Source organism: Choristoneura fumiferana, chromosome 11 (assembly GCF_025370935.1).
Source record: "Choristoneura fumiferana chromosome 11, NRCan_CFum_1, whole genome shotgun sequence".
NCBI classification, from domain to species: Eukaryota; Metazoa; Arthropoda; class Insecta; order Lepidoptera; family Tortricidae; genus Choristoneura; species Choristoneura fumiferana.
The window spans coordinates 17,531,559-17,557,819 of record NC_133482.1 but is presented as its reverse complement, the minus strand read 5'-3'; the positions used below and the strand labels follow the sequence as shown (position 1 = coordinate 17,557,819).

Below are 26,261 nucleotides of genomic sequence, written 5' to 3'. Positions count from 1 at the left end.
ACTTTTACGGGCATCCCGTAAAACCCATATCGAAAATACAAACTGAAATATAGATGCACAGAAAAACCAGAAACAATAATTATGACTAACAATAATTATGACAAATAATACAATAATAATAATATAATAATTATTATAACTTATAAAACTATGGCAGTCGAAAGGATTCCGTTATAAATCTTTGTTTCCTTGTTGCAGTACCAACGTCCGACGTCCAAGGAGTGCTTGGGAAGAAGGCCTCGTTGCCCTGCGACATACAGCCTCTGCGGTCAGACGACGCCGTCGTTATGGTGCTTTGGTTCAAAGAGTCCGATGGGGAGCCACTTTACAGGTATTACACGACACAAAACATCACCAAACTTTCTGGTCACATCACTTTATTATTTTTATGTTTTTGTTCCGTATCTATTATTTATAAGTGTGTGTCCGAATAAATCTTTTACTTTTCATTTCAAATCATCAACACACAAATTTTACCATGAGGTGAGGCAGGGGTCAATCACAGCCAGGTTTATGTAAAAAAAAAACAAAAAAAAAAAAAAAAAAAAAAATTCAAATAATTAAATAAATAAATTTTTATTTTTGTAAATTCTATTTCATTTCATTTTATTTTCATTTCATTTCATTTCATTTCATTTAAACATACTGAGCTACGTCACTGTCTTTTTTTTTATACAGCAATAGGCTTGCATTTGACCGCAATCATGCCTGATGGCCGTGAAGCCGTGGTGGCCGAGTGGTTTGACCTATGGCCTCTCAAGCAGAGGATCGTGGGTTCAAACCCCGGCTTGCATCTCTGAGTTTTTCGGAATTCATGTGCGGAATTACATTTGAAATTTACCACGAGCTTTACGGTGAAAGAAAACATCGTGTGGAAACCTGTGCCCTAAGTGTAAGTTTTCGGTTACAAAATACGTACATACATATAAGAACAGCGCCTCTAGCGGAATGTTTGCGATGTTCGTGTTTCCATACAAATTGAGATTTTAACGCGAACGCGAACGAGACGTATTTTGTAACCAAAAACTTACTCTAAGGGTACTGCACAACCTGCGAAGCAATTCAATGGCGTGTGTGAAGTTCCCAATCCGCACTGGGCCCTCTCATTCCGAGAGGAGGCCTGTGCCCAGCAGTGGGACGTATATAGGCTGGGATGATGACGATGATGCCTGATAGTAGGCAAAGATGTACTCACCATGAATGCCCCTTCATCAGGGCAATCAAGGAACACAGAAATGAAATGCTCTGCTACCTTATGGTGGCACATCACTTGGCGTTGCGCGCTATTCTTATCTCCATCGCTCATGCTGGAAATGTACATCTCTTTCGTTCACGCAAATATTTCGGTGAATTTACCAAGTGAAGTGCCAGCATTAGCTGTCCGAATAGTAATGGAGGAGCCAAAACGCTTTGTGCTTATTTTTAAGATGCTCACATCAGAAGGGTGAGTGAAGATCTCTACTTCTGGTCTGCCGGGGAAAGAAAGGTGCCGGTGGAATAAGACCGTGTAGCTCCGACGCACATTTCAATGAAAATGGTTCATGCATACATAGTTATTATATGAAGAGTGGGCTCCATAGAGAACTAGTGTTGCCTGCACATAAGTAAACGTGTGGCAACACAAATGCTGAGTGGATGTCTTTTTACCCGACTGCGAAGATTTTGCCTCGTATGTATGTATGTCTATTCCTATGTCCGTTCGTAACTACTCAACGGCTGAGCCGATTTTGATTGATACGTCATTGGATTTATCTTGATACGTGACACTTGACACTGGGTCCATGAAATTCTTGAAAAATCAAAATGGCGGATTTTTGGCGCCAAATTATGATTTTCAAACCTATCAAGCAGGGTATCAAATGATAGCTAATAATTATATGAGTTGTAATAATTTTACTCTACCATGTTTCACAAAAATATCAAAAAAGTGTAAAATAAAACAATAAATAAAATAAAATAAAAAAACCCGACTGCCTTAAAAAAAAAAAAAAGAAGAAAACAAGTCCAGTGGGCTAGAACTCGGTTTAGTAGCAAACATAAAGTTCAACAGTCGGGACCCATTCAAATCTTGACTAGCTCAAAAATTCTTAGTACCTAATGGGTCCCGACTGTTGAACTTTAAGTTAGCTACTAAACAGAGTTCTAGCCCACTAGACTTGTTTTCTTCTTTTTAGAAATTTATGGCAGTCTCGTTTTTTTATTTTTTAAACAACTTTGTTTTATTTTTAAAAAGCTAAAACAGAACGCACTAAATTGATGTTTTATAGTCCACTGCATTAATATCTGCCACAGCGGAGCATGCAAAAATATCAGACGCGCCCTACCCGCCCTAGAAATAGAGTCGTATCAGATATTTATGCACGCTTTATTTGCCACATATTGGTGCTGGTGACTGTACCGCAACACAAATTACAGTTTTATGAAAACCTTAAACACAGTGTCGCTCTTTTCTTCAATATATCCGAAATGATGCTGATAGCGTGACACCAGTAGAACTACCAGCTTTTCGCAAACAGCTGAGACATGGATGACCATCGCTGGGAATCGAACCCAGGTCCTCAGCAGCTATAACCCCTACACCAGCTGGACAGAATCTACACGAAATGCTACATATCTCAGGTTGCTTATTTCTACTACGCAATAGCAGCACTAGCGACATCTAATCGAGAGACGTCACATTATCGTAAAGTAACATATCAGTTTTCTACATAAAAAAACTGTACTAAAAAAATCCATTGTCACCATGGCTTGAAAAATACCTTTTTTTAAGTTTTATAATAATTTGTAGAAGAAGAAGTCAAAAAAATGAAAAAATCCTTACCGACTATATTATAAACTTGTCTAATGTAACCTTAGCGCGAAACTAACAACTACTGGGGTCCATACTTAGAATTTTCAAAGCATTTTCTGGTAATTTTACTCTCGGTCAAAATTATCAAAGAATAATATGTTATATATTTTTGATATATTATATTTTTATGAAAACAAAAGACAATACAGATGCTTAATATATTCACAGTTATTGTCCCTTGCTTTTCTGTAATAATAACATCAGAAGAAGGTGGAAACATTTGACAAGAGCAATTAATAAGAATATTTAATCATCCACATAACGAGTAAACACAAGACTCTCTGATCATTATATTCATCCTTTTGCAACCGCAATTTCTCAGTATATCCAAGGCAAAACTCGTCATTCCACCTAAACATCTTTCACATCCAACCCATGTAACAAGGGACATGTATGTATAAGAAACAGGAAAAATATCTAAATTTTCCTTGAGGTTAAACATCATTCCGAAGCCTGTCGCTTACAAGCTGGCTGAATTTCCGCAGCATACCGGATACACCGGCAACCTTTCATATAAATATAGTTTATTTTCATCCCATCCATAATAAATAACATGTGAACCATTACGAATAACAAGAATTCATTTTTGTAGGAATAGATAATAAATTTTGTGTTAGATAAGTTGCTTCGATAAAATGAGATTGTTTTGATGTCAGAAGATTTGAACCAGGAATTTTGAGAATAAATCAGAATATTTCAACAACAGGTTTAGCAAGTTTCAATTAATACTTCTGTAAAGATTTTAGTTTGGAATTTTATATTCCAAGGAAGTCACGTATTACACTGTGGATAACAACTTGAGTTACAATTTATGATAGTCGTTAAGGCCCGGATTTCAAAAGGACCATTTCTGAACATGAAACTACCGTGAGACTCACTTATATTAAATTATAGTTATTGTACCGGATAACTCACGTCTGGAAGAGCTGGCAGCGTCCGCGGACAAAGAATTAGCCTAGCAATTCAAAGAGGGAACGCTGCTAGCATCTTCGGAACCTTGCCTAAATAATTCGTTTTAGTTTTCTTTATTATTATTATTTATCTTTTTTATATAGGTATTTTACGTTAAGGTTAGTTTTATTTAACTCGTAATTGATATGTATTCTTTTGGTTACCACTCACGTCTTAAATCAAGTTTCGCTCGATAATGTTTCGGGCTAATTCGTAGCCTTCTGTTTAGGAGCAATGCGACTCGGCGGCTGCCGCAACACGACTCACGCAGTCGCGTTGCTCCTAGTAAGAAGGGCTACGAATTAGCCCGACACATGTCAAGCTAAACTCGATTTAAGACGTAAGTGATCCGGTACAGTACAATATCATTTAATAGAAACATTTCTGTATAAAATCTTTTTATGACTTGCAACTGATTCTTAAAACAAACACATCGTTAATAGACCACATCTTCAAAGGATTATAGTCGTTTTGCTAGGTACCTAGTCTTTTTGACGTGATCTGGAATTTCAAAATTTGATATGAAGCTTTAGCACATGAAAGAAAAGTCTGGAAAATCATATTTTTTTATATCTGTTTGTCTATGTCAGGAAACATCTAAAATTACCTGACACTCCAAACATATTGCTTTGGAGAGGTGTCTGCTAACACTGTATATATTTGTAGATAGGACTACAAATTTGGACCTACAAATTTGTGCGGAAACCTCGGTGCGCGAGTTCGCCTTGCACTTGGCTGGTTTTTATTTTTCTATCGCTGAAGTAAAATTCTATGCCACAGAAGGGAGCTAACAGTTTATATCTACGCTATAAAATCATCAACATAGATGTGCATTTGGTCTAAGCCACATCTTTGTAACATCATGATAACATCAAAGTTACCACGTAAATCTGCTGAATTCGACTAAGGCTGCACAAAGCTGATTTTAGTAGACGTATTAATTCCTTGTGAATGCCTGTTCAGGAGTTTCTTGGCATTAATATTATGTATGTATGTATATTAATGTATGTAAACTCTCTATTGTACAAAATTAGAGAAACAAACACAATTGATTAGCGTTGAGATACAAAGGTGATTTTGTGCCTTTAAGGGATCTCTACCAATTAACCTTTGAGTGGACGAGAGAAGCATACTGTTAGGGAACGATAAAAAGTAAATTTAAACGTCAGAGTTAGTGCTTATAAAAACAGACCTACTATAAAAATACACTACTATTCGCTGGGTGCGAAGTACTAGGTGGGGGAAATGAAATCTATCGCAGCGCTAATAGTGGCCAAAAGTAGAAATAATGTAGGTTCTGTCATCTGTCATACTCATAAAAATCTGTCATTAACAAAGCAATTTGTGTAGACTTAACTGCCTTATTTTAGTAATAGATGTTTTTCTTCTTGAATTATATATGTTTACTATTATTTAAAGAAACCATTAAAGTAGCTTTATCTTTTTGTTTTACAACAAAAGTACGACTAAACATGAAGTAAACAAACCCTGACATAAGCGAAATAAAACACAATTTTTGAATAAATTTTACTTAGGTAACTCATTTAATTTTAATGACCAAAAATGAATTCACAGCCCTTTGTCCACCCAAATCACGGTATCACAGTAATTTTGTATTATAAATTAATACGTGATAGGTTTGATTTTTGTCACAATGTCGCAATGAAATTTCAAAATGTCAGAACCTCAGAGCCGACAAACTTGCGGACGCTAGGTGGCGCTTATGTCGTGCACAGAGCCAATATACAAATACATAAATATCAAGGATAATAAACATTACTGTAAACATAATAGAGAATATTATTGACATGCTGTTTTTGAGAAATTACGAGTAGTACCTATGACTAATTAATGCGGTGTTATCGTTTAAAACGATCTTTCTAAACAATATCAAATTAATTATTGGTTAATTGTGTCATAATAAAATTTATATTTTGTTTCCTTTTTCTAAATGAATTTAACTTCGTTTCTAGCTACGATATTCGCGGCCGCTCCTACAACCAGCCTAAGCTTTGGTCTTCTCCGACCGTCTTCGGGAACCGCGCTTTCTTCAGAGCAGTGGCAGCACCAGCGGTTCTTTTGGTCGACAACGTCATGGCTGTCGACGCAGGAGTATACAGATGCAGGGTAGACTTCAAGAACTCGCCGACGAGGAATCTGAAAGTCAATTTCACCGTTATAAGTAAGAAAACTATTGTATTAATTAGAAATGTACCCAAAATTATAAAAGTAAATAAAAGTTTATAAGTTAGTACGTGGGTATGTTTGTTACTACTTTAAGCTTAACACCTAGGCGGATTTAAATAAAATTAGTATAATCTCAAAAATCTGCGTAAAATTCTAAAATCTCAATGGCTTAGTGCAGAGATAAGAATTTTTGCAAGGGTGTTTTTCATACAACGCTAAGGGAGATCACAATGTAACTTTAGGAATTACAGAATTTAAATTTGACTGGCAGATTTAGTGGTTTACGCGAGTAATTTCGAAGACTCCGTGCGACTATTTTGCATGATGTTTCAGTTCAATCTTTCAATTGTATTCACTTTCGAAGAGTGCGCAGTATTGCTATTTTTTATCCTTCCAGTTATATTAAAAGTTTAATAAATTCAACGTTTTCCTGTCAACAAAAAAACATTTTTTGTAACATTATTTTATCTTCTGTATCATGAACTTAGTTGATTTCATATTTTTACAAAGTTTAGTTACTTTGCCATTTGCTTGGGTTAAATCTTGCAAGTTAATTTTGGCCGACTTTCAGTGGTCGAATTAACTTAAAATTTGGTATGCATGCTTAATTTTGATGACAATGCAAGTACTGTCAACAAAAAAGTATAGTTAGCGAAAAAAGCTTGTATTCAAAAATGTTTTTTTAACAAAATTGTATTGATAATTAGGAATGCCTACAAACTTAAAGATTGTTTGTTGTTTGTTACAGTTCCTCCTAATAAACCGACGATATACGACTCAAAACGGAGAGACAGAACGAAATTAGTGGAACCCTACAACGAAGGTTCAAACGTTCTCCTAACTTGTGAAGTCGACGGGGGTGAGTCAATAAATATGAACCTGTGAGATCTATCTTTAGCACAGGTGGTAACTTTTGTAGTACGTAAAGCTTTTTAAAGGCAAACGTGATAGAATCCAGCAGAATTATAGTTAGAAGCAAACACTTTTGCAATGGAAATGCTCAGAAAATCCCATTGGTTGAATGTACATTACCTAGTGAAGAAGAAGTGCTGAGCACGAAAAAATATTTTTTTATAATTTGGCCACTGAATGGTGGTCAGAGATGCAGCATATAAAACTTGCAGTCCCATGGTTTGTAAGAATATTACAGACAAATTTGTAAGAAATATACAAATGTGTTGCCAAGTTTTTAATGTTTAATAATTTGGTACTTATGTAATTTTATCAAATTATATTTAAAATTAACAGTGCGTGCGTGCTTGTTTGTCACTTTTTCACGCAAAAATGGCTAGACTTGAAATGGTTTAGATAAAGTTTACTATTTGAATAACTGAATGCCTAGAATAAAACATATTTACCTAGGCTTATTTTTTCTCTATACCTACTTCCTCGGGAAATTAAAGTTACAAAATGTCAAGCTTAGAGATATTCAATTTTATTTAGATGTTTTTTATGCAACGCTGATTTAGACGATATTGTACGAATAATACAAATAGTGCAAGTTTTGCGTATTAAGACTAGGTCAAATAGGGATCCATTGTTTCCGAGGTAATTTTCAATTTCTATACCTAAACCGATGAAAGATTTACTACTAAAAACGTTCACGCGTGTTTCATGCCCTTAAAATTCTCTTTCAAACACTAAATAAAATATCCTCCGCCACTTTAAAACGACCCCATATCTTTTGGGCCCAGGTGTATATTTTTTGCTTTATATTCTTAACGAGATGTTTGATTTCGCGGTAATGTTATCGCGCCTTAGCACGCGAGGGTATGGTTACGGAAGTGAAATTGCTTATTTCTATTTTTATCATAAACTAGCGGACCCGGGAGACGTGCTGCCCGAAAAAACACTACCTACATTAAAATTATGATAACATACCAACAACAGCGCCATCTAGCGAGTCTAATTGCGTTTTCAAACCATCAACCAACGTATACCAACCATCAGCCATAAATATTTGACAATCAATAATATATGTCAATCCTTTTTTAGGGTTCCGGAGCCAAAATGGCAAAAACGGAACTTTGTAGTCTCGCCATGTCTGTCTGTCTGTTCGTCCGCGCCTTTGCTCAGGGACTATCAATGCTAGAAAGCTGTAATTTTGCACGGATATATATGTAAACTATGCCAACTAAAAAATGATACAATAACAAATAATAATAAAAAACCATAGACGTAAAGTGGGGGTGATTTTTTTTCTCATCCAACCCTATAGTGTGGGGTAACGTTGGATAGGTCTTTTAAAACCAGGGGTTTGCTAAGACGATTTTTCGATTCAGTGATTTTTTTGCGAAATATTCAACTTTAAAGTGCAAATTTTCATAAAAAAATTAGAATGGTAGTAAGGATGTCAAACTTACAAGGAAAACTATAACGGTTAAGTTTGCTTGAGAATTATTAGTAGTTTAAGACTAACTAGCAGCCTATGGTATAAAATATACCTAAACTTGGAAGATTCCGTATTTAAAATACAAAGTAGAAAAATATGACTTAATTTTTTCGTAATGGCTACGGAACCCTATTTTGGGCGTGCCCACACGCTCTTGGCCGGTTTTTCACTTTTCATTAATTAGATAAAAAGATTCAGAAGTTAGTTTCCGGAGGTCCATATAATTTAATTACGAACATGGTTTTTGCTACTATTAAATCATACATAGGCAGTACGCACACTCAATTATTCACAAACAGGTTTAATTACGGCAAAAGTTACAAAAATATGTATACACGGCTTTATTGCGTTACAGTTGATTAGGCATACTGAAAGCTTTAGTCGGACTGTTGATTGTGGTAGCGACCTAATTCTAAAACCGGTAAACCTAGGTAATCATGTCTGGCTGGAGCTGATTGAATCCTTAGACCTTGTTGACGTAGTAAACATAAGGGTAAGTTGGCTTACTGGATTACAGACTATAGTTAGCGTTAATGAGCTATCTAAATTGACAGACAAAACCGGCCAAGTGCGAGTCGGACTCGCGCACGAAGGGTTCCGTGCCATCAATACAACATGCATTAGACATTAGCCAAAAACGGCAAAAAATCACGTTTGTTGTATGGGAGCCCCCCTTAAATATTTACTTTTCTCTGTTTTTAGTAGAGGGTGTTATAAGTTTGACCGCTATGTGTGTCTGTGTGTCTGTGTGTCTGTGTGTCTGTGTGTCTGTGTGAACGGTCTGTCTGTGGCACCGTAGCTTTAAACGGGTGGACCGATTTGAATGCGGTTTTTTTTATTTGAAAGCTGGTTTTCTAGCGATGGATCTTAGATATGATTTATCAAAATCGGTTCAGCCGTTTCAAGATCATCAGATCTTTTGTTCGCTGCAGGAATCTTAGACGCATAATGGATATTTTACTTTACTTTCAAACATATTTGGGACCTAAAATTTGAAAACACCATGTATGCTATATAGCTACGCAAATTATGGAATCTCGGCCTGATGCTGCAGCCAGATATCCAGAACACTAGTAGGTACACTCTTAATAAATATAGCAGATATATCGTGTTTGGTTCGTTTTGTTCAGTATTTGATTCTACAAACAATGCAATGGTGGCAACAGGATGAGCTGATGCTGCAGCCAGGATATCCAGCACAATAGTACACTCTATTAATAGCACATTTGTCGTGTTTGGATTCGTTTTGATCAGTAATTGATTCTACATACAATGCAGTGGTGGCACGACGAGCTGATGCTGCAGGTTCAGCACACGTATCTCTTGAAAAAATAATGCAGATATGTCGTGTTTAATTCCTTTTGATCAGTATTTGATTCTACATACATGCAATGGTGGCAACACGATGAGCTGATGCTGCAGCCAGGATATCCAGCACACTAGCTCCATATGTCGTGTTTGGAATCGTTTTGATCAGTAATTGATTCTACATACTCAGTGGTGGCAACACGACGACTGATGCTACAGCCAGGATATCCAGCAAACCAGTATACTCTTGAAAAAATAATAGCAGATAGTCGTGTTTGGATTCGTTTTGATCAGTAATTGATTCTACTATAATGCAGTGGTCAACACGACGAGCTGATGCTGCAGCCAGGATATTCAGCACACAGTATACTCTTATAATAGCATGTCGTGTTTGGAATCGTTTTGATCAGTAATTGATTCTACATACAATGCGTGGTGGCAACACGACGAGCATGCTGCAGCCAGGATATTCAGCACACCAGTATACCTTGAAAAAAAAAAAATAGCAGATATGTCGTGTTTGATTTGTTTTGATCATGATCACATACAATGATGGCGATGAGCTGATGCTGCAGCCAGGCTATCCAGCACACTGAGTACATCTATAAAATCTCTGCACATGTGTGTTTTCGTTTTGATCAGTAATTGATTGACCAAGCAGTTGGCAATACGACGAGCTATGTTACAGCCAGGTCCAGGACGTATACTCTGTAATACTCGTCATCAGTATTTGATTCGCATACGGGCATTCGAGCTGCTGCGCATACCAACACCTAGTATAGTTTATATACTTTTCATAAAAAACATGAAATTGGGCTTAAATTTTTAAAAAAAAGGCAGTACCCTTTCTGCTTTATTGAAATTTTGTAAAAATAATTATGCGCTACCTTGTTCTTCATCTGCAGAATTCGTTTATCTCTATCCCGCGCTATGCTGATTAAAATTAGCCTAAGTTAATTTAGTATAAAGTATCTAGTAACATTTTTTTATCTAAGCGTCGTCGTGTGGGCCCGCTAAGGTTAACATGAAACTTAAATGATACAGAATCGATTGTGCTCTTGATTCTGACTAGAAAAAACCATATTTTTCCCAAAATTTAAAAAAATAGAATAGGTACACTTTTTTTGAAAACACTTATTTATGCGATGCAGTGTGACCCATCTTTACTGATGACTGACCCCAGGTTCCTGAAATGGTCCACTTCTTTTAGCTGGGTGTTCTGCAAACAGATGGTGTGTTTGCTGTTGACGCCACTAAAGTTGCAATGCATGTACTCGGTCTTCTCTGTTTATTCGCAGACCTGATGTTTCCAGAGCTTCAAAGTAATTTTATGAAAAACCTTTTTTTTACGGATTGAGTGAAATGTGGGTGTGTCAAAATGACTGGCTTATTAATAATAAATGTACAACTTACAATACTGAATTTAGGGACGCTGAAGATAGATATATACCTAGTTAGAGCATTATTGCTTCAGTACTACGAGTACAGGACTAGAAAATAGTTTTCGAAAATGCCTACTTTTTCAAACGTCAATGATACAACTAGTACCAATATTGACTCAATTAAAGCCTAGAATAAACATAGCTTATTCCAAGAAATTTGACCTAGAAAGCGGTGTTATTCCTATATGTAATTTGAAAACCAATTTGGTCCGAAGCCACGTAAAAATTAAAATAAACATTGCAACCATCAATTTCAAATGCATCGACGTGCGATTGCATCGCGCGGTTTTGCATCGAGATAGGGTTTTATAGGATTGCTTGGTATTTTTATGGGAAACCTTTGTTTAGCTTCACCGATATTTTAGTTGCGAACTTATTTCCGAGACTAAAAACAAAAAGTCTAAAGATTGTTTCAACATCTCGACTATTAAAAAGAAAATAAGGGCCACTTGAGATTCATCGATAAAACGAAATAAAAACTACGAACGAAAAATTTATGTCTGCTTTTTTATCTGAATACGTTTAACCGATTGAAAAGTATTTTTAACTAATGTGTAATGTTGTTATTAATAAAACCATTTTTGACATGGGATATTATAAAGAATTAAATATATTTATTAGTATTTTCGTTTTACCACCCAAACTCATAAAATATGATAACGTGGGTCATGTGGCAGCTAAGCTATAAGTAAGGATTATGTTAAAGATACTGAATCCCTGAAGAGTTCCAACGATTCAACGTGGAGTTAATTGGCTAAAAGCAAAGATTTTGATGTATGTTTTAATGTTAAGGAATGAATTTGAACAAACACGTGGCATACTTTTGCGTCAGACTATATTTTTTCTTAAAAATCAACGACAAATTAATAATATTATTGTTATTAAGAAATCATACTTGGAAACCAGCAAAATTAAACTAATCACCAATACAAAATGGGTCGTTGAACAAGCCAGCCGTCCTTAAAAACAAATATTGATGGTCCTTCGTGTCCTGATCGCGATAACAGGTACAACACTAAATACAATTTAGCATCGAAATGACAACTTGTCAGCAAGATTAATGATTGAAGTGGAATTAGAGTTCGGTCGAATTTTGATCGGGGCGTTCGAAAAGTGGAAATTGTATTTTTTGCGTGCGCTAGTTCGTTAACGTCACAATGTGATAGTTATCGGGGAACTGGAAACAGGTCAAAGTTAAGTTAAACCCTGACCAGGAATATAAAAAACCTTGCCATATTGCGGCAAACCAATAGAACTAATTTCTTGCACTGGTAACACTTAATTTAAATATGTCATCTGTCTATTGCTGTCAAAGTATGACGTTGTTTACGCGAGGTATTTTAAAGTGTTATTTTGTGTTTTTGTGCGTTAAAATGCCAAAGATTATTCATAGCCTCGGAAGGAAAATAATTCACAACGTATAAGTATTTGTCATAGTAAAAGTCTGTGGGATTACAAAATATTCCTTTAAATAATATCACCTACACCGTATACTACCGGTATAGTAAGTGTAAAGAATGTTGCAATATAAAACGCAATATAAAAAAAAACAATAATCAAAAAATCAAAATGGTTTATTAAAAGCAAAAACAAATTACAAGAAGGGTTTCCGTTGGTTCCACACTAGGCTAAGCCTGTCACGTGGAAACCTGATTGATATAAAATGCAATACAATCAAAAATGGTGAAAAAAAATAAAAGAAAACAAATAAAATTATATCGTAGCCCAACTTTTAGCCTAATTTTATAATTAAATATCAAGGAAAAGTACTCCGTAAGTTTTTCTTTTCACGAATTAAGTATTTAAGGGTCTTGTTAGTTTTTATGCGGTGGATATGAAATTGTCATCCTAACTTATAATTATTGTCTATTCTCTAGCGTAAGCTACTGAATTTAATAGCATTATCATTTTCCATCGAATATCAACACAATAGGTACGAGTGCCATGATTACGATTTTGTTCCACTTTGTTCTCCCATAAACGTATTGTTCTATTTATATCGCCATTATGTCAGTATTTTAATGAGCCAATTTGATACACTTTTGTATAGTATTGTTATAGAGATAATACGGTTAGGACGTATTGTAATTGTTACGAGTCAATTAAAATTTAGTTAAAGGGCTGTCTTTGTCAATTTTATTGTAGCATTTAGTCATTTATTTGGTTACCTAATGATTCGCCGATGAATTTGTACGCAGATGTATTGTATTGTTTCGCAGGCTAACGTAATTCAACCTTTAGTAGACTATTCAGTTCGCTTATGAGTCAGTAAGCCGTTTAGCCGATTAATCACTACACATTTTGAACGTTTGGTCGAACAATTTTTCACTTTCGAATTTGTGTTTATTTTATATTGAAGTCGAAACAAACTAAGTCACGACGCCAGCAGTTTGGTTCTGGTAACAATTCTACCTAACACTCCTCGTCGCTGACGCTCGTTGTCGCCCCTAACTATATCTTGATGCCATGTGATAACTCTGCTTATCGAGTTTCGGCGAACAGTTGTTTGATTAACTAAAACAATAACGAAACAAACTATCGACTAAACGTAAATCTGTATATCGTTATTCTTTCTACCAACGACACGGCCAAACGAATAATAGGCGTAACGAAATTATACCAAAAGTTGCTCGGCCAAAAGAAAAATCTGCCAATTTTTGTCGGCGAAACGACAGGTCACCCATTTATTTAGATCACTTACAAAGAAAACTAAACCCTTCATAATAAACTTATTCCATCCTACTGCTAATAAACCTCCTTTCAGTGTTAAATTGTAAACTTATTCTTACTAAGTAAATCGCCATCGACAGTAAAAGAAAAAAAAACAATATGAATGTTAACACCTGTAAAAAACTGTTTTCGTTATTTAGGTCAAATTATGTTAGTGCTTGAATGTTAAGATGTTGAAAACTCTTTTAAGTGCTAATCTATAATTTTAAAAAGTTAGAAACCTTTATTTTAATGCCATTCAGCTCTGATGAAGACAAAGCGCGCATTCTACAATAAGCCAATCATTGTCTGAAAGTTATTTAAATACCTATTCTGGCAAAATTTTACAAATTAACACAAAATTCTCCTAAACTAAATAAATAATTTATATAACAAACCGCAAACAAATGGGCATAAGGAAAGTAGTAACCAAACTCTAACAGTTCCCTTGTTTACAGGCCGCCCCAGACCCTGGGTGACTTGGTACCTCGAAAACGTGGTGATAGACGACTCGTTCGAGCAGCGAGCTGACGGTGTGACAGTCAACACCCTGACGTTTCCAAATGTAGGCCGGCAACATCTGAACGCGCGACTGGTCTGTCAAGCCGCCAACACTAACCTCGCGCCACCACAGACCAAGGTCCTCATACTGGACATTAACTGTGAGTATTGCCTACAGATTAATACAATTAAACGTTTCACGAACGTTCCGGTGACTCAAGAGACAATAGTGATATAGTAAAATGCTTGTAATATACATACTACCAGCATACTTAGGAGATAAGTTATGAAAGAATTGGCTATTAACTGTCACAACTCATAACTTTTGGTTGACCCATAAATTCATACTTTTAATTCAACGACGAGCTAAAAGTCCCATGTTAGAGCAAGTTGGTATACTTGTGACTAGTCGAAGTTTTTTTTGCTCGTGTCTTGCGACATGTTTGCGAATCTGATCGAATAACACACGAGCGAAATGGATCGCCGAGCTACAAGAACGCGAACTTGCTTGTACATCAATCTTGCACTTTGACTCCTATACAGTCTTGAGCTTACTTTAGCTAACCTGATGTGATTGTTTGATTAAGTAAGTGCAAGTGTGCAATGTATTCCGGGTATTGGACTCCAATACATTTAACATTTTCATTTTGTATCTTTTGGTTGTTATTACATTATTTATATTTAATGTCTTCCTTGTGCTTATTTCTGGCGAAGTCGATGGAACCTAAAATGGTTTCAAATCCACAAATAATGAAAAAAAAACATCATTATCATCATATCAGCAGTAAAACGTTAACTGTTGGATATAGGCCTCTCTCATAACATAAATAAATACAATATTGTTTTTGTTACAGTGAAACCAATAACAGTGGCCATAGTCACGAAAGATAAACACGTGTCAGCCGACAAGCGATATGAGGTGGAATGCAAGACCACAGGCTCGCGGCCCGAAGCATACGTGACGTGGTGGAAGAACAATCGACAGCTCAAGCGGATGGCAAAGAACGTAAGTTCAAGGGTTAAGCCAGACAAGCATAATTCTTTGAGCCGTAAGTCGCGTATTTTTGTTCGCGTTGTTTCTGCTGCATTTTAATTTATAATAGAAAGTCTAGTTTGTGCCTCACGGCGACTCAAAATGAGTTGTACACATAGACTTATGTATGATACTAAAATTACGCGACCGAAAATATGTGACTCACACCTCAAAAAATTGCCCTCGCCTGGCTTCAACTTAGCTACTTTTAAAATCACCGACATAGCTCGAAGAATGCTAGTTAAAGTGGCAATGGGCGGGCCACATCACAAGAAGAACCGATAACTATTGGGGGAGAAAAGTCTCCGAGTGGCGACTACGAACCGGAAGACGAAGCGTTGGTAGGCCTCCCATTGCGAGATTGCTTCACATTGCGAGAGTTGCGGGCAACTGGTAGCTGCAAGTGGCGAATTGTCGTTCACTGTAACATTAAGAAAAAAGGTCTAAGCTACTTTAAATAAAATCAAATTTACTTTAACAACTGCCGACTGCCCATACATTTTTCGATGCAGTTCGATTGCAGTTGGTATAACTGCACTCTGACTGCAATTGAAATATATGGGCAGTCGGCAATTGGCAGTTTTGGCAGTTAGGGTGCAGCTGGAATGCAATCCGTCTGTACTGGCCCTAATTTACTTTAACTTTTTAACGTAAAAAATCCCGCAACTTGTCATCTGGAGTCAATTTAAGTAGAACAAGGAAGCAACGACATTTCCTGCAAAGATAAAATACCCTGCTAGTATAGACATCAAGGACTGTGACAGACAGACAAAGAGAGCGTTTTTGCCTTTTGAGGTACGATCCTCTAAAAAGAATCAATTAATTAAAGCACAAAGGAAATGAACGTGAATAGCGCCACAGATGAAGGGAACAGCTTTATCATTCGCGCAAAAATTTTTGGGTCGACCCCTAATGTGGGTCGATGTTGAACTTTTTGAGAGTTTAAATGTGGGTTGATAGCTCATTTAAATAGAATAAAAGTGGAGCTAGTATGTTTATAGATATGTGTAACTAAAGCACAGTTGCAGAGTATTTTGAAGAAGAAACGTTAGATGATATGCATAAGAGACTACATTCAGCACATTTTGCGCTTTGTATCTAAGCCCGTAAGCATGAAAATACCTAAATATGAATTTCTATACAAAAGGCCGTTGCCGAATAACCAGTTCTTCCAGTTGTCCTAGAAATTTTAAATTTGGTATAAAACTTTTATAGCACAGCGCATAAAAAAAGTCTGTAAATGTATTCTTTTTCGTCTGTATTTTTAACATCTTCATCACAATACGTAACACAATAAAGATTTTGGTTATGTCGGTCAGTAACCATATAAAAAAATATAATTTACAATGCGTACTGCTTATAAGATGCTAACACTGGATTTTCATAGATACCTACATAGTAAAGCACTCACGTTAAACGAGTTCAACTCGCACTGTGCCACATTTTTTTTCATAAAATTATTCCTCTATTTTTTTACAGTTTTCCGAAAACAACGAGACTCTCAGCGTCCTCAGTCTAGTACCAGCGGTGGAAGACGACGGCAAGTTCCTGATGTGTCGAGCTGAGAACAAGCACATACCAGACTCAGCGATAGAAGACAAATGGCGGTTGAATGTGCATTGTAAGTTGATGATGTTCATATTTTTATCTGATTGAAGTGGCAATGGGCAGGCCATATAGCACGGAGAACAGAGATGGCCGTTGGGCCAAAAATTTCTCGAGTAGAGACCGCGGATTGGCAAGCGCAGCGTAGGATGTTCACCAATAAAATAGATGTATGACCTGGTTAATGCCAAAGATATCTGGAGGAGGACTATGTATGTACTATTTCAACCCTTAATAGCCTAGTAGATTGACCCGCACTAGCCTCTGACTGTTTCCGAATTTAATGTGCATTATACTTTAAATTTAACATGAGCTTTTTGGCAAGTTAAAATATCTTGAAAAATTCTGCATTAACTTGCGTAGCGTTCAGTGGTGAGAGGTTTCCAATTAGCACTGAGCTCGTGTGGGTACTACAGCCTAACATCTTTCAATATTATTGAAGGCCTGTGACATAAAAATAGTTAACGATAATTTGAGGGGTACAAGGTAAATTAGATTCATTACATTCAATTTCTGCTTTCATAAATAATTATTTATATTGTACTCGGATGTGCCTTGTTCTATTGACTATGATAATAGATAGCCCAACAAAAAGTACTTCAGTTGCTCCTCAATTTATACCCTGCTGTATAATAACAATATTTAGTTTTGGGCGTCCTGGAAAAGCAAATCAGGTTCTATTAATTGAGCTATAGCCATAAAAGAACGTTAAGGAAAATACCCCGTAAAATTGTACAAATAAATTTCAGCTCAACATTAAATTATAATTCAGCGGCAGTAAAGGGTTAACATGGCATTGAGCATTATTTAAGCCAACGAACAGTTATCGAAGCATGCTCCGTTTCACCCTTTAACCCTTTGTCCGCAGACGTCCCCATAGTCAATCTCAAGATGGGTTCGAGTCTCAATCCAGACGAGATAAAGGAAGGCGATGACGTCTACTTCGAGTGTACTGTGCAGGCCAATCCAAAGGTGCATCGGCTCGTTTGGTTCCATGGGGTGAGTTGAGTGATTTGGAGATGCGGGCTAAGGGAGATTAAGATGTTTGGTGCACATTCGGTTGGGCTTGTATGTTGACGACATGATTATTAAATGGTTGAAGATTATTAATACTGTTTTAAATTTTTACATTTTTTATCCATAATTGACTATACCAGTTATTAAATCACCAACATTGATAAACGATAGTTTTCAGTGATCAGGACTTCAACATATTTAATACCAGCTAAAATTTAATTCAAAAGCTGAGACTTCAAGCAATTAGGTACTTCTCTGTTTAATCAATTACACTCAAGATTATGATATTATAACACCAATAATCAAAATAAAAAAAAAACGTATACAATATATTATTTGAGGAATTACTGGACAAATTAAAAATCAATCTTTCGTTAAAAAGAAAGATACCTACACTATCCCAGTAATATAATAAATGCGAAAGTGTGTCTGTTTGTTTGTTTGCTTGTTAATTCATCACGTCTAAACCGCTGAAGTGATTTAGATGAAATTCGGTAAACAGATAGTTTGAGTCCCGAGAAAGAACATAGGATAGTTTTTATCCCGGAAAATTGCATAGCTCCCGAAGAAAACCGAAATTTTACGCGGATGATGTCGTGGGTAACGGCTAGTTTTACATAAGTGGCTTTTTATCCCGGAAACACTCGAATGAAGTCGCAAGCATCAACTAGTGATATTGATAGACAATAACGCAATGTTATTAATAAAAAGAAAGTATCAAAAGCATCAAAATTATCTTTTACAAGACTAAAGTGGCCCATTTAACAGAAACAGTTATTTTGGGAGCTTAAACACATTTCAATAGTTATACCATCAGTACAATTACTAGCTTTTCTGGACAATAGAATTTTCGCTTGACTTGACCGAGCTGTAATCGAGAGCTTTGCTCCCTAGAGAATTCAGACACCAATCCAATTCAAACAATACCTATAAGTGAAGCTAAATTCCTTTGGGACAGTGGATTGATTCTAATGATGTTATAGCATTGGTACTTTAATGGAGGAATGAGGAAATGTTAGAAAGAAAGTAATATGGATAAAAACTTCAATGCAATGTAGAAGTTTTTTATGTGAAATCTAAGACGAATTTTTGATAAAATTTTGCTCAAAACAATATCAGTTTGAATTAAAAATTCAATTAGTTGACAAAATTGATAAGAACTGTACTTTTCCACTACTCTACCCGTAATTCAAAACAGTACAGATATTTTCCTTTTTCAATTAGTATTTTTTAACAGATGCAATCACGCACATGACCGTATTTATATTGGTCTAATTTACATTTAAGGGTAAAGTTCCAGATATAAAACTTTAACCTTTTAACCAATCCCTACAGCTAAAATAAAGCATTGGTTCAATTAACTTCTGCACAAATTCAAATGCTACTCCTACTAGCCAATCATAAGTTCAATTACAAACTCGTACGTTAGCAAAAGTATCCTATTTATCCCGTCGGAAAAATGACACTCCCGCAAGGTCTTACGAGGCCCATAAATTCTTAGCAAAAGACGCCTGCGAAGAATTGCCTTCTATGAAACTCAAAGGGGAAGTTTTTCTCCAAATTAATGTTGTTTCTTTTGACGATCCGACTGACGAGCGTCGCAAGAATTCGTTTTCTTATTTTTTTTTAGATACGTTTGAGTGACTTGTTTATTTTTTGCAATGATCGTAATATTTGAGCTTTGACATAATCTACGTCGTTTTCTCAAGTATGTTACTTGGATTGGTGTTATTTTGAAGAGTTTTTATCGATTCCTTTTCTACTTTGCGATAAGATGTGATTACGACCAACTCAACTAAATACCTCAGTTAATATTTTGGCTAGCGCTACGTGGAAGAAATAAATGAGATTAGTAATCTTTAATTTTAGTTTTTGAATGATGTAATTTACTAATTCAATAAACTAACTGTTGCCCGCGATGTTGTCTGCGAAGAATACTTTTGTCGCGCGTCCTCAGGAACAAGTGATTTTATAGGGATAAAAGACACCGACCGACACCGACCGACCGACGGTTGAAAGAGGCCGCTCTTCCAAACCGTTTCCATGGCAATCCGTTTAGTATTTAAGGCGTAAAAGCAGAACAAGCAAATAAACGCACTTTCGCATTTACTTTAGAAGTGATGATTACTGAGGGTTAACATAAACGCGTACTGTGATAATTATATCGTTAAATAACAAAATACACGTAAATACCAGTGCGAGGAATGTGTTCTTCATGAACCAATAGAAACGCTTCATTTACCTCGCCTCGCTCCGCTCAGCTGTTTTTACCAGAACGGTGCTATACAAGGGTAAATACGGTAATAAGCGTAAAACAGTATACACCATTTTTCAAGGTTTCGCGTCTTCCTCCACTCCTTTTCGGCAATTTTGACCAGATTAAAACAATATTTATCTATACTTAAATGTCTATTTGATAGAACACGGAGATATTCCACAACGAAGCTGACGGCGTGATCCTGAGTGCGCAGAGCCTGGTCCTCCAGAAAGTCACCCGGTCTGCAGCAGGGGACTACACCTGCATGGCGGCCAACAGCGAGGGTAAAGGCACTAGCAATCCTGTCTCGCTACTGGTTCGATGTAAGTATTTGAATCTCTATAATCTTTCTTTCTATTTCTTTCTCTTTCGCTGTTTCACCACATTCTGTTGCACTGCAACATCGTGCGCCGTCGAATCAATATTTTGGAAGTAGTTAAGCGAAGCAGAGGTGCTAAAAGCGGAGCCGCTCAGCTAGCCAGTGATATTCACATTATCTTAGTACTCTATTACATGGGTTGAATTTATGTAAGTATATTTATCTGTTCAGTAGTACACAAAATACAAACTTTGATCAGTTTGGGACTAGGCTGTCATAAATTTTATCATGATAATTAACCTAGTTCAGAAAACAACTTATATCCACCAAATCATCCACAAAAAAGTTTCCCTACAGAACACTGCAAAAGCCACCAATTCACGTGAAATTAAACCACTTGCATTCACATGTGCAAGCTGACAGTTTAAGTCGACGAATCCTGATCTCTGATCCCGGAGTCTGGGTGCAGGATCCGATCAGGCTTAGCACTGACACTGTTTGAGTTTAGAATGTCAGATGTATGTTGGATTTGTTTTGTGAGAGTTTTAGCTTCACTGTGTAGAGAGCGAATAGTGGTTTGTTGTGAATCGTTTGAATAAGGAACGATCGTGTTGTGTTTTTAATTTTTAAGAATAGGTTTGTTTTTCGAAGTTTTTAGCGATTAGTGTTTTATTAGTTGGCGTGTAACATTTAATATCTTCAAAAAAGCATTTTTTGTATATTTATTTCATTTATTTCGACGATTTCGGTTAGTAAGGGCTTTTAGAGGACGCACACAATCAATCTAGCATGGTCTTATCTCTAAAAAAAACGCGTTTTTGTAGTGTTTTTAAAATCATTTATTATTACGGCTTAGGGTTTAGACTTGCAAAGCGGACGAAGGTCATTGAATCAAATGCCGATCAGGCACGGCTTAGTTTTCTTTTATTCTGCCTTTTAAGTTTATTTAAATACTAGCTGTTCCCGTGACATCGTCTGCAAATAATTCATTTACCGCGTGCCCTCAGGAATATAAAATTCTTGCAGGATTAAATGTATCATATTAGTTATTTTGGTGTTCTAATATATGAGTATGTAGGCACAATTTGATGGCAATCCTATTCTTCACTTAAGGTAAGCAGAAAAAACTAATAAACTCACCTTCACATCTCGGTCACCCAAGTATAGTTGGGGCAGATTTTTGCAAACACACTAAAGATTTTTCAGCAGAATTTTTGATTAGAATATAAGTAGTCAAATCTTTGACAAGGTACGCTTTGAACAATGATAATCATGAAATTTCATTAAGTATTAGGCATTAAGAAATCTTACCTAACCTTCCGAAATATTCCAAATTTATTTGAAAATTACCTTGCATACTTATTTAACTTCGCAAGTTCCTCTAACAGTTTCATTCTAACACCCTTCTTTACCACAACACACTAGTTTTCACTCAATTTCCCGAGCTTAATAAGTTATTAAAAACTTCATGAATTTTCCCCGCGAAAGGCTTAAAATTTCTGAGCGTTATTCCGATCTTTTGTCCCGGAATGCAGACTGAAATGCCCGGGGCAAATGTAATTTACCTGGAAACGGATGAGGGACCCACACTCCGCCTCATCGTCTCTTGAGATATTAATTTTCTCATTAAAAAGCCTCCACAGTAATTATCTCTGTAAACTTAGCGTAGTTGCCATCAATCTAGATTAAAAATAAATTTAATAGTTTTCTTGAGTTGAAAAGTTTCAGCTCAAGTTGGTCATTTTCTTTATTAAATTTTTATTGAATAGTTATGTGACTCGAAAAAAAAAATGAGACGGAGAGAGAGAGAGGGAGAGAGAGAGAAAAAGAGAGCATTAAAAGGCTGAATAAAATTAAACATCAAATAGTATAGTGTGCTCAGTGCTACAAATAGTATTTAGGTAAATATTAAGATACACGGCCCCTTGAATCCGCAAGGATCGCCTAAAATAAACTCCTAAAAGATTTATTTATGTACTAATTTTTTTTATTATAAATTGCACCGATTCTCTTTCTTTGAAATCGCTATATACACACTAGATCGAGTGGTCGTCAGTTGGAGATTTACTGTCATTCGGTGTAAATGGAAAGTTGCCCACTTGAATTAACCATTTTGAATTAGGACCAAAATGAATATTATCCAAAGTGAATTTTGAAAAAATGTAATTGTGCTGAAAAATATTTAAAACCAAATTTATTTTTGTTATAAAATAATTAAACCCAGGTGGATTATTGTCCATTTTTAATTAGGAACTATCGCCTAATAGACACACAAAAAAAAAGAAAAAAAAAACATACATACGAATTGAGAACCTCCTTCTTATTTACAATTATAATACTGTTTCGTTTATTTCATAACAGAAAAGCACAGAGTTATTTGAAGTCGGTTGATAATTATAAATATCATACTTAAAAACTACATCCTTGGCTTGCATACCGCAGAGCTGGAATGCGGAGTTCGTAGTTGACAATAGAAAGCCGACTTCAGATCCTTTAGTCGTATTTGACGACACTTTCGGAAAGAGATGGATTGGTATCAACAATCACTTTCTACTTATTGATTAATTTGTCAATATTGTCAACAGATGCTCCAGTTTGTGCAGAACGAAGAGACGGAGAACTCTTCGGTGCTCTAAAGCATGAGACTGTGTCGCTCCATTGCTCGGTGGACGCTAACCCAGCACTGGTCTCCTTCCACTGGACATTCAATAACTCCGGAGAACAAATAGATATACCACCAAGGTGAGAATATTTCGAATTTACACTGAATCGCCTGGCTTTATGCAACGTTTAATTGACTTAAGTCCTCCAACACTTACACACATGGCCAACACAGCTGGCCAACTCTGTCACACATGTAGGAGAGTATTAAGAAGAGAATTCGGCCTAGCCAGCCATATCAGAGCCCGCATTAGACGTCATCCATAGAATAGTTTTTTTAGGGTCACCGTCATCGAAATTCTACTTAATTTTGGCTCGGGCCAAAGCAAACTGATTATTTTTGTGTTTTTTTCAAAGAAGCGACAATATTTTATTATCTTCTTCAAATACGTTGATTCTGTTAAGGTCATCCACCATTCCAATGACATTATTAAAACTTGACGTCTGATCTTGCCTTGATTGCTTATTTTAGAAGTATTTTCTACAGGATACAGACTGCAATCATCTATAAGCAGCTCCGATATTTCGATGCATTCACTCATGATAAAGAATATAGTTTTTGGGGTTCCGTACCCAAAGGGTAAAAACGGGACCCTATTACTAAGACTCCGTTGTCCGTCCGTCCGTCCGTCTGTCTGTCCGTCGGTCACCAGGCTGTATCTCATGAACCGTGATAGCTAGACAGTATAAATTTTCACAATATTCTATGAATATTTCAAGTGTCTATCGGTTGCCGTTATTAACATCGAGTAAAAAACCCTTAAATATTTATTTTATTCTTTTTTAGTATTTGTTGATAAAGCGGCCACAGTCTTAACTGTCATACTGTATACAATTATGACAGTTATGACTGTGGCCGCTATAACAACAAATACTAAAAAAAGAATAAAATAAATATTTAAGAGGGGCTCCCGTACAACAAACGTGATTTTTTTCTCGTTTTTTACTCGATGTTAACGGCAACCGATAGACACTTGAAATATTCGTAGAATATTTAGACGTACATACACTTTAAAAATAAATAATTAAAATATAATAAATATTTAAGGGGGGCTCTTATACAACAAACGTGTTTTTTTGCTAATTTCTAATGTTGTATGTACAGAACCCTTCGTGCCGCGAGTCCGACTCGCACTTGGCCAGTTTTTTTCATAATTCTGTTTTGTTTTTAGATTGTACAGCAGCAACGGCCACAAGTCTACTCTGAACTACACACCAACGACTGACATGGAGTATGGGACATTGGCTTGCTATGGGAAGAACGCCGTCGGACAGCAGAAGGACCCTTGTCTCTTCCAGTTGGTGGCTGCTGGTGAGATTGGTCCCATCAAAAACATAAATGTGAAATGAGAGTCAAATTCAGAATATGCGTCGTTGTTGACTTCGCCGACAAAATAATTGAGATATTTTATTTTGTATAGGTACAATCGAGTTCATAAACTTGTGAGCAAAGATGTTCAGATATTTTTGATCAAACTCGACTGTACCAAGTTTTTGGGTAGGATGTAACGCAATTTAAAGATTTAACTTGGCTAGTTTTTACTAAAAAACCAAATTTTAGAAAAGTATCATAGACAAATATAATAATTACCTATAACCTCTAAAATCTGTAAAATAAATAAAGTATTTTCCGAAATTCCTACAAGATAAGCTAAAGCTTTTATAATTAGGTAGTGGAATTAATTAATTTAACAATATGGGATTACTGATTTTATCTGTCGAAAAGTGAAAGACTGACCCATTTCTTTAAGCATGAAATGCTGTGCTGTCTTTACTAATCTTGAAGGATTTATCCCTCAGTCTTGACTGTGATGTTCACGTTTCCCAGGTCGTCCATTCCATTTGCAAAACTGTACGGTGGCTAACCAAAGCATAGACTCGTTGTACGTCGAGTGCGTCGAGAACTTCGATGGTGGCCTGCCCCAGACCTTCCTCATGGAACTGTTGGAGCTGCCGTCTTTGAAAGTGAGTGCGTCCTTAATTATTATATCCAGCGACACAAAATTTGGCAAAAAGGATTACAAAAGTTATACCTACTTTTACGATTACATGCATTTAGTACTGATGGTCCCAAAGGAAGACGAGCGCCGTCCGTAAGGGCCGCATTATACTGATTTTGTTTTATTCGGTTTTTTGATGTTCTGCCCCGAATAAAGATTTTTTTCTTTCGTTCATTTTTCAAACTTGGAAATTTTACTTTGCGATGTTTGAGCATTTCGTGACAAAAACACATTGAGAAATTTCGAGTACCTAGTGTCATCATCATCATCACAGCTTACCATTTTTTTTTTTTATGTGTTCTAGTCACGATAAAATATATTTATAAACAAAAAACATTGAATTAAAGTAATCAAAAAACCCGACAGCCAAAACTAAAAGGAAGAAAATAAGCCTAAGAGTTTACTAAGAGTTTTTGAGCGTCACGATTTAAATGGGTCCCGACTGTTGAACTTTAAATTAGCTACTTAACAGAGTTCTAGACCACTAGGCTTATTTTCTTCCTTTTAGTTTTGGTAGTCGGGTTTTTTGATTTTTTTAATTTAATGTTTTATTTTACACTTTTTTGATATTTCTATGAAAACGTTAGACCAAAGTATTATAACTCATATATATTTAGAATGGGCTAATTATTAGCTTTCATTTGACACCCATATTGTTACAATACAAAATATATTTTTTCATTCCACCGCCAAATTTTTTGTCGCGGACGCCATATTGAATTACTATACAGCCCATGTTACTCCGACAGTTATGACGAATCCAATGATACCAAATATGATGAAATCCGCTTAGCCGTTTAGGCTGCAGCGAGGACCAAAGAAATGGACATACATACCCACATACATATATTCATACATACATACATACATACATACGCTCGAAAAACATAACCCTCCTTCGGGCAGTCGGGTAAAAAGAAATGCAACGAAACAAAATTAATCTACCATTAAAATCTGAGCATTTTATATTCAGATAAACCGGTAGGTACAAGTAATATTCTTTGTCATCCTTGCTACACTAGACTTGA

The 26,261-nt window shown here is 36.0% G+C and overlaps 1 protein-coding gene across 1 annotated transcript in view; it reads left to right on the top strand.

The window, feature by feature from the left end:
* The first annotated feature begins 201 nt into the window (after positions 1 to 201).
* side-IV (sidestep IV transmembrane protein) overlaps positions 202 to 26,261 on the top strand; it is a 44,054-nt gene continuing 17,994 nt past the window's right edge. Inside the window, exons 1-11 of the mRNA XM_074094730.1 lie at positions 202 to 331; positions 5,776 to 5,984; positions 6,738 to 6,848; positions 14,299 to 14,502; positions 15,196 to 15,347; positions 16,854 to 16,995; positions 17,848 to 17,978; positions 20,417 to 20,576; positions 23,158 to 23,314; positions 24,406 to 24,545; positions 25,062 to 25,198. Coding sequence (XP_073950831.1) covers positions 288 to 331; positions 5,776 to 5,984; positions 6,738 to 6,848; positions 14,299 to 14,502; positions 15,196 to 15,347; positions 16,854 to 16,995; positions 17,848 to 17,978; positions 20,417 to 20,576; positions 23,158 to 23,314; positions 24,406 to 24,545; positions 25,062 to 25,198 — 1,587 coding nt within the window. The 5' untranslated portion in view covers positions 202 to 287. The remainder of the gene's footprint in view (positions 332 to 5,775; positions 5,985 to 6,737; positions 6,849 to 14,298; positions 14,503 to 15,195; positions 15,348 to 16,853; positions 16,996 to 17,847; positions 17,979 to 20,416; positions 20,577 to 23,157; positions 23,315 to 24,405; positions 24,546 to 25,061; positions 25,199 to 26,261) is intronic.